General features: G+C 37.4%; 1 protein-coding gene across 1 annotated transcript; it reads left to right on the top strand.

The window, feature by feature from the left end:
• The first annotated feature begins 2,534 nt into the window (after positions 1-2,534).
• Positions 2,535-24,463, top strand: LOC144628475 (uncharacterized). The gene is made up of 11 exons (XM_078486579.1): positions 2,535-2,600; positions 10,316-10,387; positions 11,071-11,169; positions 11,310-11,390; positions 12,313-12,387; positions 15,151-15,222; positions 18,249-18,454; positions 19,403-19,528; positions 20,068-21,624; positions 22,059-22,459; positions 24,284-24,463. The coding sequence occupies exons 4-10, from the start codon at positions 11,311-11,313 to the stop codon at positions 22,445-22,447; spliced, it is 2,505 nt and encodes an 834-aa protein (XP_078342705.1). The 5' UTR covers positions 2,535-2,600; positions 10,316-10,387; positions 11,071-11,169; position 11,310; the 3' UTR covers positions 22,448-22,459; positions 24,284-24,463.
• Positions 24,464-26,552: the final 2,089 nt, after the last annotated feature.

Raw genomic sequence — 26,552 nt, forward strand, 5'->3', positions numbered from 1 at the left:
TCTAGATCACCTTTGTTCATATTTTCCTGGCGGAAAAAGAGAAATTCCCCTCTCACTTATTTTGTAGGCCACGGTTGTTCCAATTTGGCTGGTTGAAAAAAGGGATACCTTGTTGATTTTTTTTATCTTCTTTTTGCAGGCGTCTGGAATCAAACAATATTACTAAACTCGACGTTAATGTATTTTCCACTCAATTCTCCTTAGCCTTTCTGTAGGTTTAACGTCTTGTCAGTATGCCAGTATATATACAAGTGGCATTTTAAGAGGTCTAACACGTCAAAGACGTATTGAGACTACCAATTTATACGTCAATGCGTCTAGTCTAAAAATAAAAAATGCCTATGCTATAACACATTTTTGTCTAAAGAGAAGAGAGGCAAGTGATAGTCCTGTATCCCAGCAAAGATTTCAATAGGCAAAACTTGACCTTGGCATTCATTGCGAGAAAGAAAGGAAATTATGAAGAATGAAGATGAAGTTATCAACATGACACGAGCATGAGACAAAAAAAAAATTCTGAGTCCCCGACGGGAATCGAGCCCATGGCCTCCCAGATACCGGTTAGGCGCTCTAACCAACTGAGTTGGTTAGGTCTTTGCAGCTATGCTAGATAACGCTCTAACCAGCTCAGCTGGTTAGAGCGCCCAACCGGTATCTGGGAGGCCATGGGTTCGATTCCCGTCGGGGACTCAGAATTTTTCTTCGTCCCATGCTCGTGTCATGTTGAAAACTTCATCTTCATTATTTATTACCGAGCTTAGAATTTACCATCTTTATTATTTAAAGGAAATTATGTTGCGCTTAAGCGGCGTCGGCTTTCGGCATGCTGATGACCATGGCAGGCAGATATTGATATAACAGGTTGATTGGACTAAATAGAACACACCACATACAGCGACTTCCTTGTTTTTTTTTTTTTTTTGTTGTTGTTCCTTTTTAAAATACACATGTTCATTTTTGAAGGAAAAGTAACGGTACCACCGTTACGTGGCATTTTGACTACATCATGTACTGTCATCATTGCATCATCGTCAAATGTGAAAGAAAAAAAACAACAACATATTTTTAACTTAATTAATGTATCTGCCAAAACGTAACTCCGGAAACTTTTATCATTTTGGGAGCAATTTACGCCAAAGACAAGTTTTAGAAAACAACACCACAGAGGAGCCAAAACGAGAAGCGAGGAAGGATAAAGAGAAAAAGAACTTCCGTCCTTTTATGTTATTATATTGTCTACTTTGGAGGGTTTGGAGGGGAAAAAGCGCAAAAAGGTGAAAATTGTGCAATTTTCTGGGGGATAACGTTTTAAAAATCCAGTGTGATGATTCCCGTGAGATATGCCAAAACGGGCTTTCCTTCCTGTAAGCGATGACGACTATTGGCTTTTAAAGGTATCATAGTTCCGATGCAACCCGCATTGAACACATTCCAATTTTGTGTGCTGGCCTGTGTGTAGAAAATAACTCCTATTTTTTTAAATTGAACACCTGAAAAGAAAAAAAGAAACAGGTTTCGTTTTTTGTATGGGTTTATGAAGCCACCTTTTTGACACATGCAAAATCATGTGGAAACTAAGAGCAAGGTAATCAAAAGAAATCAAACTCCCTTCACCACAAGCAAAACGAAAAAGCCCGACTTTACTGGACCACTTACTGGAGCCCAGTCATCTTGCCGGGGCCTTCTGGGTAGACTGAGTGACAGGCACATGACCCTTGTAGACAAATGAATAAATAAATAAATAAACATATAATTACACAAACAAGATAAACAAACAAACAAACAAACGAACGAACGAACGCACGAAGGAAAGAACGAACGAACAAATAGAAGAACAGACAGAGGGTTGGATTAGTGGATAAATAAAAGCGCGGAAAATAACATTGAGCGCGTTCATCACACAAAAATGCAACTTTCTATGTATGATTACGGTTTGCTATTCATTTTGTAGGGTTCTGACTTCTAACAACATTAGAATCCTTCCTGTGGGTCTTTTTGCCAATGCTTCAAAGTTATATTTGCTGTATGTTTGAAATGGTTTTCAAATTAACTTATTGTTTCTTTTCCTGAAGAAAAAAAAAAGAAAAAATTGCATATATTAATCTATGCATTCTGGCTCGATTTTATAACAATTCCCGTTATTTTCTTAATTTCTAAGAAAATAATAAAATCCAAGATGATGGCATCGATTTAAGCAGGCGGCTGTAATGACATCATATGACATCACAGCCAACAAAAATTGTGCCATCTTGTAGAGGTAGCTTAGGGCTTTCTACGTAGTGCAAAATAAATTTGCTGTGCATCACTAGAACGAAAACATTAGGGTGGTCCATCCACTCTCTTTTACCAGGGTGGGGTATAAATTTGCATGTACTACAAATATATATCAGAAATACATATGAAGGTACTGCTAGAGACGTTTTATAACTAGTAACTAGAAAATAAGCATGAGGAATGAGAAAACCCTGCCCAGTTAACCCATCTCATACACATTTTTGCTTTACTTAATTGATATTTACCATCTGCAGAGAACTTTCTTACAACAAAATTAAATATCTAGCGAAGGATGTTTTCTTGGGCCTGGATAAGGCAGCAGCTTTGTAAGTGTGTAATTGGACACTGTTTAAACGTGAATTTCCATTGATGCGTAATTTTTAACGTGCGTTTACGTGCGTGAAAAAATTTAGAGACTAAACTGAACTGAAATGAAGTGAACTGAGCTTTATTTTGTTATTAAAATATTGTTACAAAATTGCGTGCCCCCGCTACTAAACAATGCATGAACGACTTGCGTTCACGTTTACGCAAGTCGTTCATACGTTGTCTCTAATTTTTTTCACGCGCGCAAACGCACGTAAAAAATAATGCGTCAGTGGAAATGCAGCATAATGAAGGCACACAGTTCAACGTTGAAAATGCAAATGCATACAAATAACATCTAAATAACATGCACATCCGTGAAGGATACTGAGTACATGATTTTTGTACATCGACGTGTTCTTGAGATGACTACAAAAAGCGCGAACACATTTATAGTAGAACTTGCAAATACAATTGTTTAAAAATGTGATCATTTGAGGTTTAAACAATTAAAAATACACGAATATTTTCAAAAAAAGACAATAAAACTAATGGAACGTTACATCGGCTGAATAGTGTGTAAGTGGATCGTTAATTTCTTCATTGAGAACGCCACTAACTGATGTTTATCAACCACAGACCGATCTTATTAATCGGGCGTGGCCGATTTATAGTTTACCCTTTGGTCGTCCTAGAGCATAGTCTCCTGTCGGCCAAAAAGACGGGGATAGCTTGGGGTTGCTACAAAACCGCTACGGGTGACCGCATACCGCAATGGTTTTCATTTTAGTTTTGACAGGAAATCGTTGCAGGCACACTTGGTCGACTTTTGGGTTAATGTGTAATCAGGTTGTGTTTTTTTGCTTCGACGGAAGGACAGAGAAAAAAGCTTACGGGGCAAAGTACAGTATGGGGCCCAGTTCTCGGCCACTTTTGACGTAAACTTGTATTTCTTACCTCAGAAGAACCGCAGGAAGTTGAAATTTCTCCCAGAGCTAGCTACATTATTCAACTTTTTGGTGTAAAGCTATCGACCGGTCAAAAATTAATTTGCCCGAGCAATAATAAAAATAAAAGCTCCATTTGTGGGCCCAGTTCTCGGCCACCTTGGCCCAGTTCTCGGCCACTAAAAAGCTTGTGCGTAATTATCTGTAAAAAAAAATGCTCAATTAATTTTCACAGTCATAAAATCACTCTGTAAACCTATTTATGTTATATCGATCCCAAATTATTTTTAGGAAGCTTTGTTTTACTTTAGAAAAGAAGGATTTTAACGCGCCTAGTTGCCTATGTGCAGGTTTTGGAAAAACCGCATTGTGTGACCCGTGCATTTAGATGGTTTATTTTGCAGTGAAAAGGTCTTGAAAGATTTAGGTGTTGTAGAAATAATAGACAAGACAAGAGTCAGCTCAAAACTTAGAGATAAGATTGAACTTTATTTTTAAAACATTTATTTCTTTTATTCTGGCAGCAGCAGATGAAATTATATTAAAAACCAAGCGCTAAGCTGTGATAGCGAGCAGGGTGGCCGAGAACTGGCAAATACGCAAACGTCGCAAGAAAAAATTTCGAAGTAAATTAAGACCAAAAAATACAACGGTTCAACGAAAAGTTAACTAAAGCAGAAAGCTGAATTATTCTACGTTTCACATGCCAAAAATTAGCTCGTATGGTGGGGGCTTTTGGATAAAATACGAATTTAACTACATCCATGAATTTTAAGGAGCCGTAAACAAACAAATTTTTCGGGAATGCAAATTCACCTATCTCCGCGTAAACTCGACGTGTGAGCTTTCTATATCGAATTGAACGATCAAACTCAAGATACTTAAAGCACATGAATCAGTCTATCGTTTGAAGGAAAAACCTTTTTCTTTTAATTCAACTGGAGTGTGAAAAAACGCGTTAAACACAAAGTGGCCGAGAACTGGACCCGGCCGAGAACTGGGCCCCATACTGTACTGATATTCACCATTGTGAAATTGCACTTACTTTGACAAGTTAAAGTTATTTTTGTAAATGAAAAAGGTAACGTCATTGATGTCACGCAGTGTTTTTTTTAGCAAACTAGATGGTTTGCTGGTTTCTGACTATGAATGGGGGTGTGATCTTGCGGTATATTTTTTGAGCCTGACTCCGCCGTAAAACGTTTTTTTTATTTAGCAAGAACTGTGTCGATTTTCATTTCTGAACAATTGGTCGTCAAGTCGTTTGTCACAAAGAGTAGAATGTTTGTACAGCATGTTTTGGAATTATTTTAGATTTGGTTAGTAAGACGCTTCTGAAGACCTGAGCAAAACATTGGGAATGTACAGTATTAATAGGAACTTGAATGGAATTTTTCACAAGTTGGATATAGGTATCAACTGAAAAAAATGGACTTCAAAATGAGAACTTGGATTTTGTTGTAATTAAATTTTATCACGGATTGGATACATAATATCACGGCTTTGAAAGTCTTCAAATAATTAGAAAGGTTCCTTTCTTCCTTTTGATCTTATTGTTATTTTCATGTATTGATTATTCGAAAGTGGTTTTCGTTGATACGAAAAAAAAACGGGTTTTCACTGAATTGCTTGAAGTATTTTTAGACGTGATAATATTGGCTTAATCAAATTACATTGTGCACGAAATATTTGTTATTCTTTTGTCTTGAAACTTTGAGGAAATTGAAATTTTTGTTTGACAGTAGTGTATGAAAGGCATTTTATAGAACTGAATAAAAAATAAGAAACATTGATAAAGGTTATTTCAAAGATTTATTTTGCCTGATTTTGAAGGGTTTCAGGAGTTTTAAAGAGTGCTGGTTAACGCCTGTATGTTGTTTGTGATTACGGATCTTATTTAGTTTCGAACGCTCTAATTTTTGAAAGGTTAAAACAGGTTAAAACCGGGCGGTTTCATGAGTTTTTTTGGGTAGAAAGGTACGGTGGTGGTCAAAAAAAAAATGTTTAGAAAGGAATGACTGTAGTAGCACGTAAGTCGGAGGTTTGCGTGAGTCACGGGGTATAGTATGCGTGAGCTGGATTTCCGGCGTCATAACGGCATGTTTTGTTTACTGAAAGATACACTCGACGTTTAGTTAGCTTAGTCGGCTTGGGAAACTATTTTAAAAATGAATGTTGTAATAGTTAATTAATAGTAATCTAGAATTAACCCACTTTCGATTGGAGTCTGTTCTGGATTCGCGCTACCTTTTCGCCGCGAAGGAATTTTGTAAAATTTCGCTAGTGGAAAGAGGTACTGTAAGAACAGTATCAATAACTCAAAAGGAGGAACTTCTTTGTAGCTCTGAATTAAGACGTATGATAAAATTTTAGAATAAGAAACTTTCGATATATGGTTTTCATATTGTTTTTGTCAATTTCCTTTTGTGGCAGATTTTTTGAGAATCAGCTTTTCTTTCGTGTGATGACAGACACAGGACAGAACGAGAGGTGGATGAGAAAGATGCCGAAGATGAATAGGCACCGAAAAACGACAAGAACCGTCAAGGACTTATTAATCGGGCGTGGCCAATTTATAGTTTACCCTTTGGTCGTCCTAGACGATAGTCTCCTGTCGGCTAAAAATGACGGGGATAGCCTGGGCCAATCGGTTTCATTTCAGTTTTGACAGTAAATCGTTGTAGGAACACTGGGTCGACTTTTAGGCTAATCTGCAATCTGTTTCTCTTCTTTGCTTCGGCGGGAGGACAGAGAAAAAAGCTTAAGGGGTAAAGTACTAATAATCACCATTGTGAAACTGTAGTTGCTTTGACAAGTTGAAGCTATTTTTGTAAATAAAAGGGGTAACGTCATTCATGTCACGCAATGTTTTTGTGGGAAACTTTGAAACTAGACGCTTTGCTGGTTTCTACATATAGCAGTGTGATCTGGCGGTACATTTTTTTGAGGCGGACTCCACTTTAAAACTATTTTTTATATATTTAGCAAGAAGGGTATGTCGATTTTCATTTCCGCACAGTTGGGCGTCAAAGTCGCCTGTCACAAAGAGTAGAATGTTTGCACAAGATGGTTTGGATATATTTTAGATTTGACTAGTGACGTTAGTAAGACACTTCTCAAGACGACAGCAAAACATTGGCAATGTACAGTATTGGTGTGAACTTAAATGGAATTTTTTACGAGATCAGTAAAGCTATCGAATGAAAATTATAATTAAATACCAATTGAATTTTAGATGAGAAATTCCGGAAGTGACATCTGTGTTCAAAATAGGAATTTTTGTACAACTTAAAGTTCCGAAAAAAAAGACCACATGTTTTGTAAAAATCACAGACAAACATGATCAGGAAAACAAAACAGGCCAATGGGTTTTATTCACGAAAATACAACTTTCTTAAGAAAGAATTTGTAAACAAGACAATGGAATCGAATTACATTTCACACGAAATTTGCATACATTTGAACTTGCAAAAAAGAAGTATCTCTGCCGAGACATAATAGCGAGACCTTACATGAATAATTATTGTATTCTGATCTGATTGTTATTTTTTATGCATTAACTATTTAGAGTTGTACTCATCGATGAAAACAAAACGGTTTTTCGTTCACTGCTTAAAGTATTTATAGACGTGAAAACATTCGCTTAATCAAATTACATTCTGCACGAAATATTTTGTATCCATTTGTCCCGAAACTTTGAGGAAATTGAAATCTTTGTGGACTGCAGTACTGCATAAAAGCAGTTCATAGAATTGAATAAAAAGATAAGAACCATATTGATAAAGGAAATTTTAAAACTTTATTTTGGCTCATTTTGACGAAATTCAGGATTTTCAAAGACTGCCAGTAAACGGCTGTTTCGAACGAGCTAATTTTTCAACATGATATCATGGTAGCGGGCAGAAGTCGGTTCGTTCTGAATTTTTCAATACGGTATACAAGTTACAGGTCAATATACAGACCCTCTGTACAGTAAAAAACGTTTTGGGAACAAACCATTGTGAACTTATTTTCTATGTTGATCAGTAAAATCCTTAGTACGACATGGGGTTTGTTATCAAGTTCGTTAGTACGTTAATACTGCAAGGTGTTTAACCTCAGAGAATTATTATCAAGTGTGTTTTGTTTTATTAGCGGTTTATACTCTAAGGTCTTGGTATGGGAGATCAAAATTAAGGCAAATTTCTGTTATTATCTGATTGCTTGGTACAGATTAGTACGATACTGAATTGGTTAGGAAATGTAAACAAACATTAAATTGAATGAGAGTAGAAAGGGAGGGACAAGTGGGGGTGAAATGCTAAGGAGATGGAAAGGGAGGGAGAACTAAAATCCATGCTTGGTTATATCACGCAACCTCTGACTTCTGTTGTTTTCTCACAAGGACAAAACTTAAGGTGGGGTTCTACCTGAATTTGAATGGAACTTTAAGAGATTTAAAGAAGGGATTGAAGAAAGGAATGGAAGCACCTCCAAACAGTTGACCCCTCGCAAGAGCACTCCGGGTTGTCAGGAGACTGTTTGGTGTCCGTCCACCAATTTTTAATTTCAAATTCAAATTTTAAAATCACATTAAATCTCCAATATTTCTTATTTGTCTAAATTTTACTAATCCTTTGAGAAAAACTATGGCCTCCCAGACATCCCCCAAAATCGTCCAAAAATTAACAAAATACTGCAAAGCAAATATATATGGGATAAAGCTTTTTTGGATTCCTTGAAACGCGGCTGAAATGGTTTTCAGTGTTTTCCAGCCCTTATACTTTGGGTCAGTACTACTATTCTTCACCAGTTGCTATTACAGTAATGGTATGAAACAAATACCTAATCATTGGTCAATAAGTTGTGATCATTTTCTTGACAATAGTAGTTACCTGATTAGGAGTTGTATACTGTTCCATTAAAGTGTAAGGGCTGGAAAATACTGAAATGCGTCAGCCACCTAAAGCGTTGGAAAAATTGGTCTTCAGGTAAAAACTCCGCCTTTATTAAGTAATGCGAAAAGGCTGCACTTTGCTAAGTGTTACAAATTTATATTTTCTAGACGTCTAGTTCAATCGTTTATTTGTATTGTGCGAAAGATATTTTTATAAATTGAGACCATTATGTCATTAAGTAATAATGCAATTTTGAAAACATTCCAGATTTTCATTATTAAATAGAAACACGAAAAATTCAAATTTGGGAAAACAAGCCTGTCAAAATGACGTTGCCATGGTGATTTCAAGTTACTGGCACAATAACTAATCCTACCAAATTATTGCGAGATAAATTTTAGATAAACGCGCAAAGTTTGGCAGCGTTTGGCTGAATCTTGAAAAAGTTATAAGCGTCCATAGTCAGCGCGGGCCTCAAAGGCTCCCTCCCCCCGGCCTGAATAGGTTTAAGTGACTGTTTTTCCAGTGATTTTTACTGTACTGTACCCTGCCTTTCAAGTCAAAACAGATAGCTAATTATTAAGCGCCCGATTTTAAGCTTCTCAAGCTTCTTGTTAACAAATCAGTCAGTGGCAACTGGAGCTGTGTCGCATCGACATGTAGTATGCACAGAATCACAACGTGCACATACACAAAAAAATGGCAAATGCTGTAGTGACACGTTTCATTGTGGTGCAATGGGACTTGTCGCTGTAACATAAATATAAATTTTTTAAGAGAGTATAACAGCGAGGAAAGAATGGTGGTTTCATCGCTGGTAATAAATAAAGTGGGCTGGAATTTCATAAGCGCTTTCCATATGTATTTTTAAACTTTTAAGGTACGACTGTGTACCATCTTATTTCCCAATGGAACAGCCGCGAATTTCACCATGGTTATGGTGCGAAAGAGCATAATGGTACAATGCTATTCCGAGCATTCATCTAAAAACAATAAGAGACGAATACCTGTAACAGGTTTTATACCATGCCATAGAAAATACAGCCAATCAGAATACAGGAAAGCCGTTGCATATTCGACGGTATTCAACCCAACCTTCCCATCGTGCGCTGCGATTGTATTCTCGACGAAATTTAGAAGGCGTATTTTCTATGGCATGGTATAAAATAGTTACACAACACTTTCTCGTGGTATACTATGGAATATCCCACTTGTCACTTGTATTTTCTTGGTATACACACTCGCCTAAAGGCTCGTGTGTATACCGAGAAAATACAAGTGACTCGTGGGATATTCCATAGTATACCACTCGAAAGCGTTGCATAACTAGTATGTACAGATCACCAAAATTAAAATGTGCTTTTCATAACTTGGTGAGTTACTACCTATTATTAAAGTTATCAATTCCCTTTTTTTCCTTCTCTCGTTCCTCGACTTTCTCGCCTTCTTACTACCTGCCTGCGTGGCTGACTGCCTACTGCCTGCCTACCTACCTACCTACCTACCTACCTACCTACCTACCTACCTACCTACCTACCTACCTACCTACCTACCTACCTAGATACATACATACATACCTACCAATCTACCTACCTACCTACCTACCTGCCTACCTACCTACCTCCCTACCTACCTACCTACCTACCTACCTACCTACATACATACATACATACATACATACATACATACATACATACATACCTACCTACCTACCTACCTACCTACCTACCTACCTACCTACCTACCTACCTACCTACCTACCTACATACATACCTACCTACCTACCTACCTACCTACCTACCTACCTACCTACCTACCTATCTACCTACCTACCGTTATTGACTAACCTACAAATGAACTACCTTCTAACAAATGCCTAATTATAATTCATAATTGATTACTTCCAAAAAGGTATTTGAGCAACAACCAGATAACATATCTTTCAAGCCAGGCCTTTCCCAGGAACTTTAACGTTGAAAATGTGTACGTAAATGTACCTATTCTTACGTCGGTATTTCCTATTTTATCAACGGCAATTCAAGACTATCTTACATTCAGGTAAATTGCACTGAACAAAGGTGGCACAAGTTAAACTTGGCAAATCAAAAATAAAGTGATATTGATTTGCATTCAAAGAGAATGTTCTTCGTAAGCTGCTTTAGTGGTTTCTGGTGTGTATCTATATTAACTGTTTGCTTCCAGCAAATTTCAGCCTTCGCGAATAAACTTCTCACTTCTTTTCGCACCACATGGTAACGACGCTTTCAAGTTTACCAGAATTTTTCAAATACTACAATATTTCAAATATTATATTTTACTACAAAGTTATTTTAAATAAATAAATTAATAAAAAAAATTGCGAGTACTAGATTAATGAGCCGCTTAGCAAATACAGCAAGCTGGCCAAAAGACAGCGATGAGACAGGAGATTAGCCGCTGTTCAACTTCCATTGTCAATAAGGGCTTGCCGATTGCTTTTCAATTGAAAGTAACTGACTTTGTTACAAAAATGGCATCCTGTTGAGCATATCTTTCCGTGCAATTTTTTTTTTTTATAATAGGGTCACCTCCCTTCTCCACTTGCGCATATTCCAGGTATCACTGTTATCTTGCCAATGATGTGTATATCACGAGTTTTTATGTCAGTATACTTCTTTTTATTTTAGATTTCTAAATGCAAACCAATTGGAGAATATTTCGCGACGAGCTTTTTCATATTTTCGCCAGACCGTGGACTTGGATTGTACTAGATGTGACTTAACAATGTAAGTATCGAAAAGTAAACTCGCTATAATAAAATGAACTTTAGACGCACAGTTAAGCAAATTCATTTTCTTACTTGTTTTTTGTTTGTTTGTTTTCTTTTTTCGCAGTTATTACGATTTTTTGTTATTCATATTTGTAGAATGTTAAACGATAATCCCATAAAGACAATCGAACCAGAGGCATTCAGACTGGATTTGACATCTACAAGAATTACAAGAATGTAAGTTATCACAGGAAAAACAAATATTTTCGCTTCTGATCTGTGGCTTTATTGCGTATCCACTCTAAAGCTAAAAGGTGTGACTATATATGCTATTACGTGTAACGTGGTCGTAGTCATCTGCTACAAAACTCGCCAACCAAGCCATGAGAGAGGTGCCTTAATAAGTTACCAATTTAAAATCACCTTACTTCTATTCTGCTAGACAAAGGAATTGTCTAGAAGTAACTAATGATAATATGATAATGATAATAATAATAATCATCATCATCATCATCATCATCATCATCATCATTATCATCATCATCATTATCCTCCTGTCAGGAGTTTTATATGCTGAGGTCACTCTAGCATTCTTTAAGGCCGGTCTACATGGTACGATTTGTCAGCCCGGTTTGGCCAGGATTTTATCGAAAAATCTTCTCGGTTTAAAAAACAAAACTGTTGCAGTGCAACAGACTTAAGAAATCGGGCCGATTTTCATAATCGCAATTCAAACACGGCAAAGAAACCCGAACTGACAAGTCGCAGCGTGTAGATGTGTGCACTCATTATGATAACGGAAGAACTGATACGACTTAGATATTTGCACTGGCGAGACCTTCCAGTCAGTATTAAGGAGAGGTATCAAAAGCGATATTAAGAAATAATCAAACCTGGTTAGAGTAGGAAAGGAGAATAGAAAGCCATATTTATTGATTGATCAATTGATGGATTGATCTGTCTGTCCGTTAGTGTGTTTGTTGGTATACCTATTTATTTATTTATTTATTTACTTACTTGTTTTTTTATTATTTATTTATTTATTTATTTATTTATTTATTTATTTATTTATATTTTATTTATTTATCTAATTATTCACCCCAAGTTAAGGTTTTAAGTAATACTTTTTTTGCTACTTTTGTTTGTTTGTCTCTTTCAGTTATTTATTGCGGACGAAGCTGAAAGTGTTGAGCCTTGAGTTCATCAGTGGTCTTGGTGGTCTAGATTCTCAAATGTGACGTATATATATTTACTATATTGACCAATGGTTTAATGAAGATCCGTAAATTCTGTCGATCAATTCTCTTTCTATTGACCGTTTTTTATTACATTAGTTACCGGGATTGTGCTGTAAATATGCATATCAGCAACCCATATTATTATCTTCTATCAAACCTCCATGTGCGTCTATTTCTCTTAAAATTAGCTTGAGCTTGTAAGATTAATAAGCACTCTCCATCCCCTGTTAAGTAAGAAAAAGGCGAAAAACTTGAGCCTCTCAGCACTAAAATGGTTATGCAAAAATGGCAACAGGAATTCACTCTCGCAGAATTCGATGATTTAATTAAGTAAGACTGCGGAGAACCAGGGTAGACACATGTTTGCTAAATTACAATTCTTTCGTGAGTTTAGGGAGCTTAAGCAACCCCGACGGCGACGGCATCGAGAACATAAAAAAGTAATAGAATTAATAAGGAAAACAAAAGCTCTGCTCTTGCATCACACATTTTAGTACATTTCTTTGCTGTAACTGGATAAGATTTTTAGGAATTCAACTCGAGAAAAAAATCGCCACATTTGACAAACTGAACGACGTAGTGGTTGCTTAAGCTCCCTTTTTGACTGGTTTCCTTTGGAAAAGCTCATGTTGGCCACCTTTACTTGCTATATACGGAGATGGCCACCTTTGGATCTTAAGACGTCAGATAAAAGGGGTTATTTTCCTACCAAGTTGATTATAGCACATAACACCGGATGCAAGTAGGTTAAGCTAAAAGTCCACATGTAGCCAAAACTACCCCCCTCCCCCATTGAAAACGGTTTTGTTTTAAGGAGGGCTAGGAATTTAGGTAAGTGTACTATTCGCCATCATATTCGGTGCGGTAAATTCGTAGTCAATAAGTAGTCAATAAGTAGTACCCAAGGCTTCTCGGTTCGGCAAAAGCTTGTTTACCCATGTGTTTTGTGGAGACTTTGAACGCAGAAAGTAAAAGGAAAACTTAAGTTGCTTTTATTTAGTCGAAATCCACGTATCCTACACTTCATGCTCCAATAAGCAACCACTTTTCTACATCTATACAGTAAGAGAATTTCCAAAGTTAAATCACTATGGTCGGAACTTCTTGTAAGCGAACACATCTTGTAGGCGACCGCGAGCACTCAAAGCTATTGGCAAGCGACCATCCATCCATTTTCCTCACACGTGAAAAATGCGATACGCGCCATTTGATTGGTCTACATCGGTTTGCGAACTAAAAAAAATACTTAGCGGCTTTTCAGCGAGTACATCTCAGTACGTTTATAATAAATTGTTTAATCTCATATCCGATATTCATTAATACCCCTATGGTCTTACCTTGGAAGGTATTACTGTATAAGACGTTTATTTTGCCTTTCCTGACATACTGCCACTTAATATGGCACTTTTGTAAGTCTTCGGAAAAAAAGGAAGCTTGAGCGAATTCAGGAACGAGCACTAAGAACAATATACAAATCCCACTCTGAAACATATGAAGAACTATTAGGACGTGTAAATATGTCTACGCTGTATAATAGGCGTTCACGAGACACAGTAACGCTCATGTATAAGGTCAAGAACGGACTTGCACCAGTGAACGTCTCTGCCCTTTTCGTCCACAAAGACCCTACACACTTAGAAACAGTGATTTTGTCTTACCACGTTTTGATACTAAACGCTACGGCAAACATTCTATCAGATATCTTGGACCATTCTTATTGTCAAAACTAAACAAACACCTGAACAATTCGCCACCAGTAGCTACTTTTAGAACAAAAATCAGAAAACTTAATCTATCAGACTATGTAGAAAATAACAGCAACTGCTGTAAGCTCAGTAGTGCATAGGATATATTGTAAATATCAGCTATTATATTATATTGTAAATATTAGTTATTAGGTTAAGTATTTTAAACGATTTTAGGCTGCTAAGTATTTTTAGTAATTATGTTTGTTAAGTAGTATTTTTAATTGGTGACCCCAATTAATCCACAAGGGCTAAATACATATACAGGGTAATAACGTTTTTACTTACTTACTTATCTCTACAACTACTAGAATCAAACACACAACTTGACATTTTAGGTGGTCGTTTGCGGTAGCATGCATTGATTACTATTATTACTGTTATGTTAGTGCAGTGTTTTTGCCTATAGGCTGACAGTTATTCGCTAGTTTCGCGCGCGCAGTATATATTTTCAAGGCTTAGTGTTAAGCCATAGGCTTGAGACAGACACTCTGTTGCCGTTATTGTTCAACAAGCATTTGTATTTGTCCATTCTCAATTTTGGTGGTCTACAGCCACCATCTTCTAACAGAAATCAAACATATGATTTTTAATTGCTGTAACCTGAATATAATTACTATTTGGAGGAAGCTCTGTCTATCTACCTGTCAATATTTTTTGTCTATATTTTATATTTGTTTATTAATTATGTGAGGCAGCGTAGCCAAGTGGTTAGAACGCTGGACTTGAGATCCGGAGGCCGCGGGTTCAAGTCCCGCTCTGACTACTAGCCGGATCTGTTCTCGGTAGTCCCGAGTTCAACTTCTCGGCTACGTTTGTCTCCTCCCAGTTGGGGCTTTTAACCATGTTATGTTTATTTCGTTTCAGTATTTGTTTACATTGGCCTTGAAAATGTCCATTGGGGGAGTGGTTAATTATTAATATATTTATTTATTTGTTTGTTTTTTTGTTTGTTTGTTTATTTTTAATTTTTTTATTTGTCTATTACTTCTTTATTTATTGTACTTTTTTCAGATTAATAACGAATAGAACAATAACAACACTGAAGTTTACTTCTAAGGGACGAAAACGCTGCACAATTTTTCTGTCAGTATATGCAATAACACACAACTGCTCTAGCCCATTCCACAACAACAAACACCAAGAACCATTAAAAATAACAAACACCATTTGTGTGCACGTTGACAGATATTAAATATATATCATTTCATATATTCTCATTTTGCTACACAGCTAGGTAATGTGTAATTGTAGACAACTACCCCTCCCCCCCCCCCCAACCCCTACTGCCGCCTTCAATTCCGAGCTGTTTCCATCAATAGCACCTGCTTTTGTATTGCGACACTTTGTTGTACTTAATATAAATGGATTTCTTTTGTAGTCATTTACAATTCCCACTTATGACCAGGATTAAACGCAGTTACGGAATTTACATTTTTTACGAGTTTTTGCAAAGTGTGTACCAGAATAATGGAAATAGCAAACTGCGAGGTCCAAGGAAGGCCCCGTCGAAATCGACGAATATAACGAACACGGCGGAATTTACGAGAACTAAAAAAAACAAAAACAAAAAACAAAAAAAGAGCCAGGGTGTACGCGAAGTCCAGAATTTAACACAGCAACCTAATTTAAAATTTTACAGTTTTTGGCGAACAGGTTCCAAAAAGAAAAAAAAAAGGAAATCGAACCTCGACAGTGTCGAATGAAATTTACGGCAACGTAGAGTGCGGTGTTTGTCTTTTAATGTGTGTTTCGTAGTGTTTATATGCACTGAAATACACTGTCACATAAGATGCTTCATCTATGAATAAATTAAACAGTTTAACGCAAGGAAGAAAAGATCGAGTACAGAAAAAAAAAAAAACGCGTATAAGAACCTTCATTTTTTTAAGTCTGGCAAAATAGGTTATTGTATTTTGGAAAAGTATTGGCAATTTAGGGTACGTAGGTTCTTAATTAGATTGTTAATTTCTATGAAGGAGAAACACGCAGCTTTTTACTGTATTATTAACTGTTGTTATGTATTATTTACTAACATTAAAATCTCCTAAAGTCTCGTATGTATACTAAAAAAAAAAAAACAAGTCAATTCGTGGTATAGTTCACGGTGTGCCGCTTAAATCGTAACTTACGTATTATTTATCGTTCTTTAGTGAGGTCTTTACGTGTGCAAGGATATATGACCTAGGATAACAAGCTGTCAAGCTATCATTTACTTGAGAATGAAGCAGCGGATTCTCTGTTTAAGTTTCTAGGGCTAAACTATGAAGTTAAAAAATCGCATTTTGGAATTGTGCTTTGCCGGAACTTTTCAGTGATCCAGACATTATTTAGCCGACAACATCGTACGTTTGCCAAGCTTCTCGAAAATCGTTAAAGTAATTTATCCTCACAGCATATCTATTGTTGCGATCACGTTAGATTAGGTTATAGGAGGAATACGCAACCGCCTGAGCAAAAGATATGCAGCAAGGCCGGGTGAGAGGTGGTCACCGCCACCAGTGGAGGAGGGAGGGGCGCAAAGCGTCTTCCCGCGGCAATTTCGTCAAGCTGCGAGATTTCGCACTGCGCAGCCAGTTTTTATGTTGGAAAGGCCGCAAAGAATTAGAATCATACTAGACGCCACAAACCCAGACCCTTAGGATTAGTGGAATGTAACGCGTTAACGAGTTACGCTTATTATATATGCAGTGAGAATAGGCAATGTTACTTCAGTAAGTGCTGCTCTATGCTATGCAATTTATGACATTCTTTTATATTTGGACAATAACCTCCTTAACGTTCCTGAAGAATTGGAAGGAGATATTCGATGTTAATTTCAAAGTGCTCTGTGTATGGTCGCAATCGTCTTGCGTAACTGGTGTTTAGCTGGGTTGTAACTGGTGTACTATAAGATTTTTGGGTGCATCCCTAGCATGGTGCATCGATCGGGATCGTTTTGGATGCCTCTTTCTCCACTCTGTTTTATCACCTATATAAACGTAACTTTTGGAGTAAACGGTAATTGACTTAACTATGTCGTTTTATCTTTAATTTATTCCATTGGGGTCGGGGGGAGATATTAATGTATGCAAATAGTAATGTGTGCACGCGTGCACACATAGGAACAGAAGCGATTTTAGCCTGATATCTCGCGCCGTGGAGATATTTTGTATTTTTAGCCTGATTCTCCCCTGATGTTTCACGTCACTGAGAATTATCTCGTCGGCGTGGTATATGAAGCAAAAAATCCGCCAAAACATCTGTCGATCTGGTCATCATTGGGATTCTTTTAATTAGTAAAATGCGCCAAAACCTCACTTTTTCAGACCGGTAGTTTAAAGAATAAAACATTCAAAACGCCCGGCAAACTTCAAAGGAGCAAACAGGATTCAAAAATGTACGTTGGAATGTTTACGACCGCGTACAATCTTTTGTTTTCGGCTTAAACACTATGCAAAAGTTACGTTACGGAAAAGTTTATATTGGTAAGTTGCTCAAACAAAAGTGAAGAACTATTGTGTTTTGTACATGGACTAAGGAAAAACTGAAAAATTCACAAAGAAATTTGTCTTGCTTTACAATGATTCTATTACTATGCCCTTGGCAACCATTCGATTACTACAGCGCCCTTTTTCTTGCCGGGCACCGCTATACCCCACTTCAAAGGCAGTTCCTTCCCCCTTCCGACACGCTGTTTCTTGTAATAAATTTTGATTTGGCTCTCGCGATATTGATAATTTCGCAAACTTCGCAGTCCCGAGGGCCCTTCTTGAATCTCATTCACATTCATCCATCAATTTTGATCGAATTTTTTTTTCAATTATCGTAAACTAAGCAGTTTTGTTGAGGGCTCTCCTTGAACCTCATCTACATTTCTTCCCGTATTTTTTGCCGAGTTTTCGAAATTTCGATTTCCGCAAATGTCGAAGTTTCGACGAGGGCTGTTCTTGACTCTTACAGCTCTCCGTCGATTTATGTAGAAATTATGCGTATTTCGCAATTTTTTCTCAGTTTTTTTGCGTTCACCTCACCAAGATGTTTTCAATCCTCGACATAACTCACATTAATTTTTTAGATAGAAGTTTCGAAACTTTATCAAAAAAGAAACATAGTTTATTGCTGCATTTAAGGAATCCTCAAAATTCTTCAGAGGAAGCTATCGAAGTCGAAGACTCTAATGCTCTTCTGCAAAAACCATTTGTATCCGTTCTGTTGGCATCAGGATTCAGACAAATAGCTGGTAATGCCACGATGGCTTACTTTCTACCTTGTCCTGTGGGAACCTTTACTAACTCTTCCTCTGATGAAAAACACGGGTGCACGGCATGCCCTCCAGGTATGTATACATGCTATAGACACTGTATCTTAATACCCGTTTGGCCAATAAAGGCTCACCGCTACATCCGATTATTTCTATTATTATTCATTCAAAATATTTCTTCGTTTCTGATTGGCTTTCAATTCCCGGCTAATTCCAACTAACCGGCTACCACCGACCAAATTTGGAAGACGCTTATATTATTGGACGAATGACGTAATAATTATTGGACGATTGACGTCAATCGTCCAACAATAGAAAAATTATTGGACGATTGATGTCACGCAATAACGGCTTTGCACAGAGCTCAGCCGAAGGCGAAAATGGTCGCTAAATTTCAACATTGCGACAAAAAAAATGGCCAAAATATTAGATGATAAAGATAGCAAAAACTTGAAAAAAGCTTCGAAGTGAAGTCACTTGATTTTTAAAGCTTATCTTCAGGAGAGAAACATCAAAAAACCGGCGAAACCGGTGGAATTGGCCACTGTTAGCCATTTTAATTCATTTTGTGTTTTTAGAGCTCTTGGTAATAATTTGAATGAATAATAAAACAATTATTGAATTCGGCTTTCGTGTGATATGAAGAATTATGCAGATCTCAGAGGGTGTTATCCGCCTCAGCCTTCGGCTTCGGCGGATAACACCCTCCTCGATCTGCATAATTCTTCATATCATACTTAGCCTCATCCAATAATTGCCTAATAGTACAGTATATACCTCTTATAAGAAACACATTAAAACCAAAATAAGTCGGTACTTCAAAAAGCTTGATTGGACAAATGTTACCAACCGAAGGAATCACGTTGGCCTGTCACCTTTTCGTGCGTAAAACAATTTACAATTTGTTCGCGTTAAAGCGGCCCAAAGCACCAGAGTTTTTGTAATAACACGAGGCGACTATGAGCTTTACTGCTAGTTTGTCACAACCTACTTTTTTCGATCTGTGACGTAATTTCTTTGCAGGAGGTTTCTACTCAGATGATCCTGCTTACGTGGCATCAAGCTGTAAGAAATGTCCAAACGGTTCTTTTGTTCACTTTGATAAAGCGCCAGGAACGCAATCTCAAGATTGCAAATCATGCCCTGAAGGTAAGTTACAGTTGATATTACTTTGTGATACCGCCTTTTTAATGGGAAAAAATACATCAAAACCTAAAACAGCAAAAAAAAAAAAAAAAAAATACAAAACATATATTACTAAGATTTAAGGTCTTTAAGGAATGTGCGGTGGCCGAATGCTTAGCGCGCTGGACTTCGGACCAAGCGGTCCAAGTTCGAGCCCTGGCCAGGATTATAGTGTTTTGTTTTTTGGGCAAGACACTTTACTCTCACAGAGACTCTCTTTACCCGGGTGTTTAAGTGGGTACCGGCGAACTAATTTCGGGGAGAAACCCTGCGATGGATAAGCATGCCATCCAGGGGGAGTAGAATTTCTGCTACAGTTACCGGGATAAAGCGCCGGCAAAATGCGCCACTGGGCTCGATAAAGACTTTACCTTATCTTACTTAAGTCAGGAGGGCCAGAGTGTAATATAATATAACTATCTGGGTAGGGAGCCTTACAATACCTACATATGTCGTCATTTTTTTCTAATAACATAACTATAACGTTTCCAAATCTTCAATAGGAACAGAGACTGATTTCTTTGCTGGGTACCGCGCTTGTAAATGTTTAGAAGGATTTCACCGAACGCATATGTTCGAGGAATGCTACAAATGTGGCAATGGACTGCAATGCAGAAATGATTCTGCTTCTCTGAAATCTGGTTATTGGTGGAAATGGAGGAGTGAGACTCACAAAGATCACTACATAGTTTTTATAAAAAATCTCCAAGCCTCTCACCCAGCATTAGGGGCTGACGATGTGCGATACCCTTATCCGATTCCAACACCTTACCAGTGTCCAAGAGAGGAGTCGTGCATAGGCGGTTTAGATTCCCCGTGTGACATAGGGTACGAAGGTCCACTCTGTGCAGTATGCAGTTTAGGATACTATAAGCAATTGCAAACTTGCGAACAGTGTCCCTCAAAGAAATGGATTGTAGGACATTTGTCGATCGTTGTAGCCATACTATTAATAATCATCGCAGCTTTAGTGTGGACAAGCAAACGAAATGCCAAAAAAGACGATGATCGTTCAGTAATTGACATGCTTTTATCCAAAGTTAAGATTGTCATCGGCTTTTATCAAGTCACTTATGGTTTGCTGGAAACGTTCTCATACATAAAATGGCCAGGCTCCCTAGAAGTCATTGGCAAGTATTCAGAAGTACTTCAGATGAATGTTCTTCAGATTGCACCCGTTCACTGCCTTTTCCATGGAGCTCAAATAGATGCATTTGGAAACTTGCTTGTCATGCTGTTAGTGAATACTGCTGTCATTGTCATTTCGGGTTTGGCGTATGGAATAAGTAAGGTGACCATCTTAAGAAATGGGAGCTTGGAGGACAGAGAAAAGTCAAGGAAACTCTCGAAGAGAAAAGAGCTTCTGTACCGGAACATATTTTTCTTCCTATACACGACTTACCTGAGCACGTGTTCCATGACAGCCAATGTTTTGCCACTGACCTGCCGGAAACTTTGCCAAGATGAAGACGAAGAGCTATGCAACAAATATCTGAAAGCAGATTACACCATTCAATGCCAAGGCCCAAAGTACAACCATGTGCTAATTGTGGCATACATATCTACAGCCTATGTCATTGCCGTCCCTGTCGCCTCATTCATCGCACTTTGGAGACAACGAAGGGTCCTATTAGCCAGAGATGATGCGGAGACATCACAGAATCCAGGTAGCATGGAAATCATCACAGGATTGCGTTTTCTCTATGAAAACTATAAACCTCATTCGTGGTATTGGGAACTGGTTGAGATGTCTCGTAAAGTAATCCTTACATCTGGTCTGATCCTTGTGGGAGAAGAAAGCAGGTCCTACATTGGTTTAACATTGGTCATCGCAGGCATGTATGGAATGGTGTTCTCCTGGATGAAACCCATACAAGACGGGTTCGAGAACAAAATGATGTCGACATCCCTTGCTGTTACTGTTTTTAACTTGGCTATTGGAGCTGTGAGTAGAATTCCCGCAGAGAACATATCATCCTCGAGTGAACCGAACATGGAAACATTATTATTCAACATGCTGGTGCTTGGAGCAAATTCTTTGGTTGTTGTCCTACTTGTTGGTAAGTATGTTGTTGTTCGTAACAGCAGCAACTGATATAAGGATTATTAAAAACTTGTACATTAAGTATATATGTGTCGTTATCCCCAAAAACTATTCTCTCCTATTAAGCTAACAAGCTCAATTTTACTCTGCTACAAACAAAATACAATCCATAGTACGTATAGTGTGATTGTCTGGGTGAGAGTATTTCTGAAAGGAACTTTCTACTGGGACACTTCAACCAAATCAACTATAAAAGATTGCGGTTGAAACGGCTGGTCCCAAGAAACACGACCTAACAGAATGAAAAACTCGCGCAAAAGTGAAGTTAATGGAGACTTCATTAACTTAGCTATATATTTTTTTCCAAAGAGAAAATACACCGAGAATCTTTGATAATGTGGCGACGCCGTGCAATAAAGAAACCTAGATTGCTTCTCCTTTTACTTTCAGGTCAGTACCTTGTAGGCGTATACAGTTACTTCAAAGAATGGCGCAAAAGCCCACATTGGTCCTTTTCGTGCTGTCTGGCTTTGCTTCTCCCTCTCATCGATTTGCAAGGTGAAATGAGTGGCTTAGCTGAAACGGACGTCCTTACAAGCCAGCTTAAAAGCGGAGACATGGAAATGCCCACTATAATGATTGCTAAAGAGGACAGCGGTGATGCTGACCATCTTGATGAAAGTGGAGATGTACGTGGTGGTGATACAACGGTGACCCATGGATACCATTTGCAATACATGAAATTCAACACGAAGTGTAATCAAGGAACACAGACAGAGTTTTTGACGCTTTGCCTTATCACTGAAGCTGTAGAACATGAACAAAATAAAGAGAATTGAACATGAATCTCTGTGAGTATTAAAAAAAAAAACTTTTTAGCCTTCTATTCTAAAAGATAGAAGCACATGGTTTTTAAAACCTTGAAATACGTTTTGGATGCCCTGCAGCCATCGCCAGCTTCGATTGCAATAATAAAAGATCGTTCATTATGAAATTCCCTTATTTTATATCACAGCAGTACAGTGAAAGACAATGTACAAGGTAATTTCAAGCTATTGTAGGCCCCTGAGGGGGGGGAGGGGGGTGGGTACTTAAAAAAAAATTGTTCGGCGAGGCTCCGCCCCGATGTCCAACCCCATACCCTTTTATGTACCATTTTAACAGATAATGCATGCCTTTCGTAAACCTTTTACCAAAAATAGGTGCCTCGTATATATAAGGAAAAGACGTGACATATGCCCAAAACAGGAAGTCTAGCTTGATGCGCGTTTAATAAACTTAAATGATACAGCATAAGGTGCGTCAGCCATAAGGTAATCGGAAGGCCCTTATAAATACGCAACTTTCCGACAACTCTACCCGTTCATATACTTGAACTTGTGAAATCCCTTGCCTTTAATATACCTGAAGCAAGAAAAAGGTACCCCTTTCGGGCGGAGCCTCCCCGTATTGGCCATTATAGGGAGTATAAAGATTAGTATAGTATAAATCTCCAATCTAAAGATTGGAGATACCAATCTAAAACGAGTTGAAAAAACAGTGTCGCTGGGTGTCACCTTAGATGAAAACCTTACTAGGAAGGAACATGTTTCTAATATTAGTAAAAAAGTTAGCAAGGGCTTAGGTGTCCTAAGGCGAACCCGTGAAATACTCCCTAATGATTCTTTAAATCAAATCTATAAATCAATTATACAACCTCACTTTGATTACTGCTCGCCTGTTTGGCACACATGTGATAAAGGGTTACGGACAAAACTACAAAGACTACAAAATCGTGCAGCCAGAATTATCACTAGGTCTGGCTATGAAGTCAGATCTGCTGATCTAAGAAAGGACCTAGGATGGCAGCCACTAGAAGATCGCTGGTACCAACAAAAAGTAACAACTATGTACAAAATTGCCAATAATCTGGCACCACATTCGTTAACACGAAATTTTACTCCAGTTAGAGACACTCATCACTATGAAACTAGAGGCTGCCATATAAACCTATGTGTTCCAAAACCCAACACTGAGTTCCTTAAAAGGAGCCTCGCCTATAACGGAGTAGTAGCATGGAATGCACTTCCTGTGGAAATCAAAGAATCAAAAGACCTAAATAGTTTTAAAAGAATCGTTAAATAATATATATATCTACACATATTTGAACTCATTATTTATTTTCAATTCCATTTTGTAATTATATTAGAGCACGGATCTCTGGAAGATCATTAACTGATGAATGTGATCCCGTGGATAAATAAAGTTTTCTTACTCTCTATTACTCTTACTCTTACACCCCCTAATAATTTAGCTGATGGTTTAACTGTGTTGAAATATAGATTATCTTTTCATACATCGGCAGGCAATGTTTTAATAACACCATTTTGATGTTGATAGACATAATTTGAATAAACGAAACGACATTGGGGGAAATTTTATTTTTCGCCAAAATAACAAACTTAGGATGATATTTCCTACAAGTTATTCATTTTGCAAATATGAAAGATTTCCTAACCTTTTAAGAACAATCAAGTCCTCATTTGTTATTACATTTTTATTGTTGTCGGCCACTGACAACTATGAAAAAGAAAATCAACAACTAACTGACAGCGTTTTAACAAGAATGAAAAGTTTTCTATTTTAGGTGAGGTTTTTTTAGCTAATGACCTACTTTTTCCCACTTTATATGACAGGTCGCAGTCGTCGAAATCAGGTGTAAGCCGCTGTATTCTGAGGGAAAAATGTAGTAAACCAGTCAGTTACACGTATTTCATAATCTGTCCTTGCTTACATGGTTTTTCTTATACCAGCCATAAAAATAAAAAAAACACCCTTTTAGCTTCCTTTATTTGTTGTCCCATTTCAGACCTCGCGATGCTAATTATTTCTTTCAAACTTAAACAAATACACGTGGAAAGAAAATGAGCAATTTGAATAATAGACAAAGGAACAATTCCTTGGATAACATCGCATGATCTGAAATTGACACTTTACATATATTATGTAGCACAAATGGTCGTTTATTAGCAACAATAATTTTAATTATCAAAAATAACAAAAACTGGTTATCAGTAGTGGCCGCTATATAATGTATTTGCAGCAACGCACTCTATTATATTCATGTTTGGTACGTTTTGAAGTTACGTGTAGACATGCAAGTACACAATCAACAGACTTTTCAATCTCGATTTGTATTGATCATTTTTGAAACGTATTTCCCACTTGTGCTCACTATAAAAATATTTGTCTTCATTGCCATTTTGTAGATCTGCTTCAAATTATGGTATATCAAAGAGGTAGGAGTAATAAACTCAAGAAAAGGTTTCTGAATTGCTGATAGAGTCACGTGCAGGTTAAAAGGGTGTTAACCCATCTACATTCTTTTGTCTTTTACATCAGATACCAAAGCGTTGCTGAGTAGCTGAAAGCATTTAATTTTCCCTGTGAATAAAACCATTCATTGCCCGTGCGATGCTAATATATGTATTACACAATTTCGCACTAAGGCCATCCTTTTTTTTTTCTCTGTTTAGCGTCGTCCGACAGACCCAGATTTTCGCGTTTTCAAAAAAAAAATGTGATATTGAAGGTAATGAAGGCAATGACACATTATTTTAAATAAAGGTTCATTCTTTTTATGCCGTTTGAGTTTGAGTTTAACCACGACGTCGATTTTTCCTTCCTCCATTGCCGACATGTTGACTTTGTTTGTGACTTTGTAACCATGTCTTCTTGTTTCCAGGCTCCACGGATATTATGCTGAGGTACCGGGCCTCCTAGTTCCAGACTCCTTATCCACTTTTTTTGTTTTGTTTTGTTATTTTTTTTAATTCCGACCGCCCGACCCAAAATCAGAAAACACATACGACGATAAACGAAAATAAAGGGGATGGCCTAAGCAGAGAATCGCATGACAGAGATATGCAAAATAGATACACTTCCTAAAATAGGGCCTCCACAGATACGTGAACTAGATAGCTGTCGACAATTGTAATAAGCCAATAACTATTTAAACGCTATCCGTTTGGTTTTGTTTGTTTATTGTTGTTTTAAAGGCTAGGCTAAAAGCACTAGGTCAATATAATATAATTTCAGATCGCCCAGTGTTCCTCTTTGTAGTTAAAGGCTATTTTACACCCGCTTTCAGTGTTACGTGCATAGCTATCTTTCTACATCCATCTTTCGACATCGTCTTTCGACGTGCTGTTTGAAATGAGCCAATCAAAACCGATACATACCGTTGTTGGCTTCATGCAAATGTGCGAAAAGGTCAGAAGGTGGTCAGAAGGTCATGCTAGTGGGCTGTGATTGGCGGATTTCGATCCGTGTTGTTTGTTTAGCACGTCGAAAGATGGATGTCGACAGAAAGCCGCTATGCACGTAACACTGAAAGCGGGTGTAATCGCTTATTTCGTAAAATAAAAAAAGGAATGTATGTGATATATATGCTATGTAAAGCTGTGTGATCAAAGAGACGGTGTCCCGGCAGTTTTATTGTGTCTTAATTAGTATGGCTTAAAGCTGGCTGTAGGTAAACTTGCTTTGTCATCTTAAAATTGAAAGAAAAGAAACACTAAAGTCGATTAAAGCAAAGAAATATCAACTACAAAGAAAAAATGTTTGACTAAGGATTCAAAATTTTACTGGAATGGACTTTTCATTTGTTGACGTCTAGCCACAAAATCAAATTTGATAAACTGTACGTAATCAACTTCATCCTTGTAATTCTGTCCTTTATCCACAAAATCCTTTTTTTTTCATTTTGCTTTGCAGAATTTTTTTTATCGAATTTATTTATACATTTGGTGGCATTTGGCAAATAAAAATAATGGAAATAAAGAAAGACGATTTTCGATAATTAGTCGGGACACTGTCTTTTTAAGTTAAGAGTTCTGTTTGTTGTTTCCCTGAACAAAAATGAACTGCACCCCACTTTCAAAGAATGACTGCAGTCTACCTAAA

This window comes from Oculina patagonica, chromosome 10 (genome assembly GCF_052425735.1).
Source record: "Oculina patagonica isolate OP01 chromosome 10, crgOcupat, whole genome shotgun sequence".
Lineage (NCBI taxonomy): Eukaryota > Metazoa > Cnidaria > Anthozoa > Scleractinia > Oculinidae > Oculina > Oculina patagonica.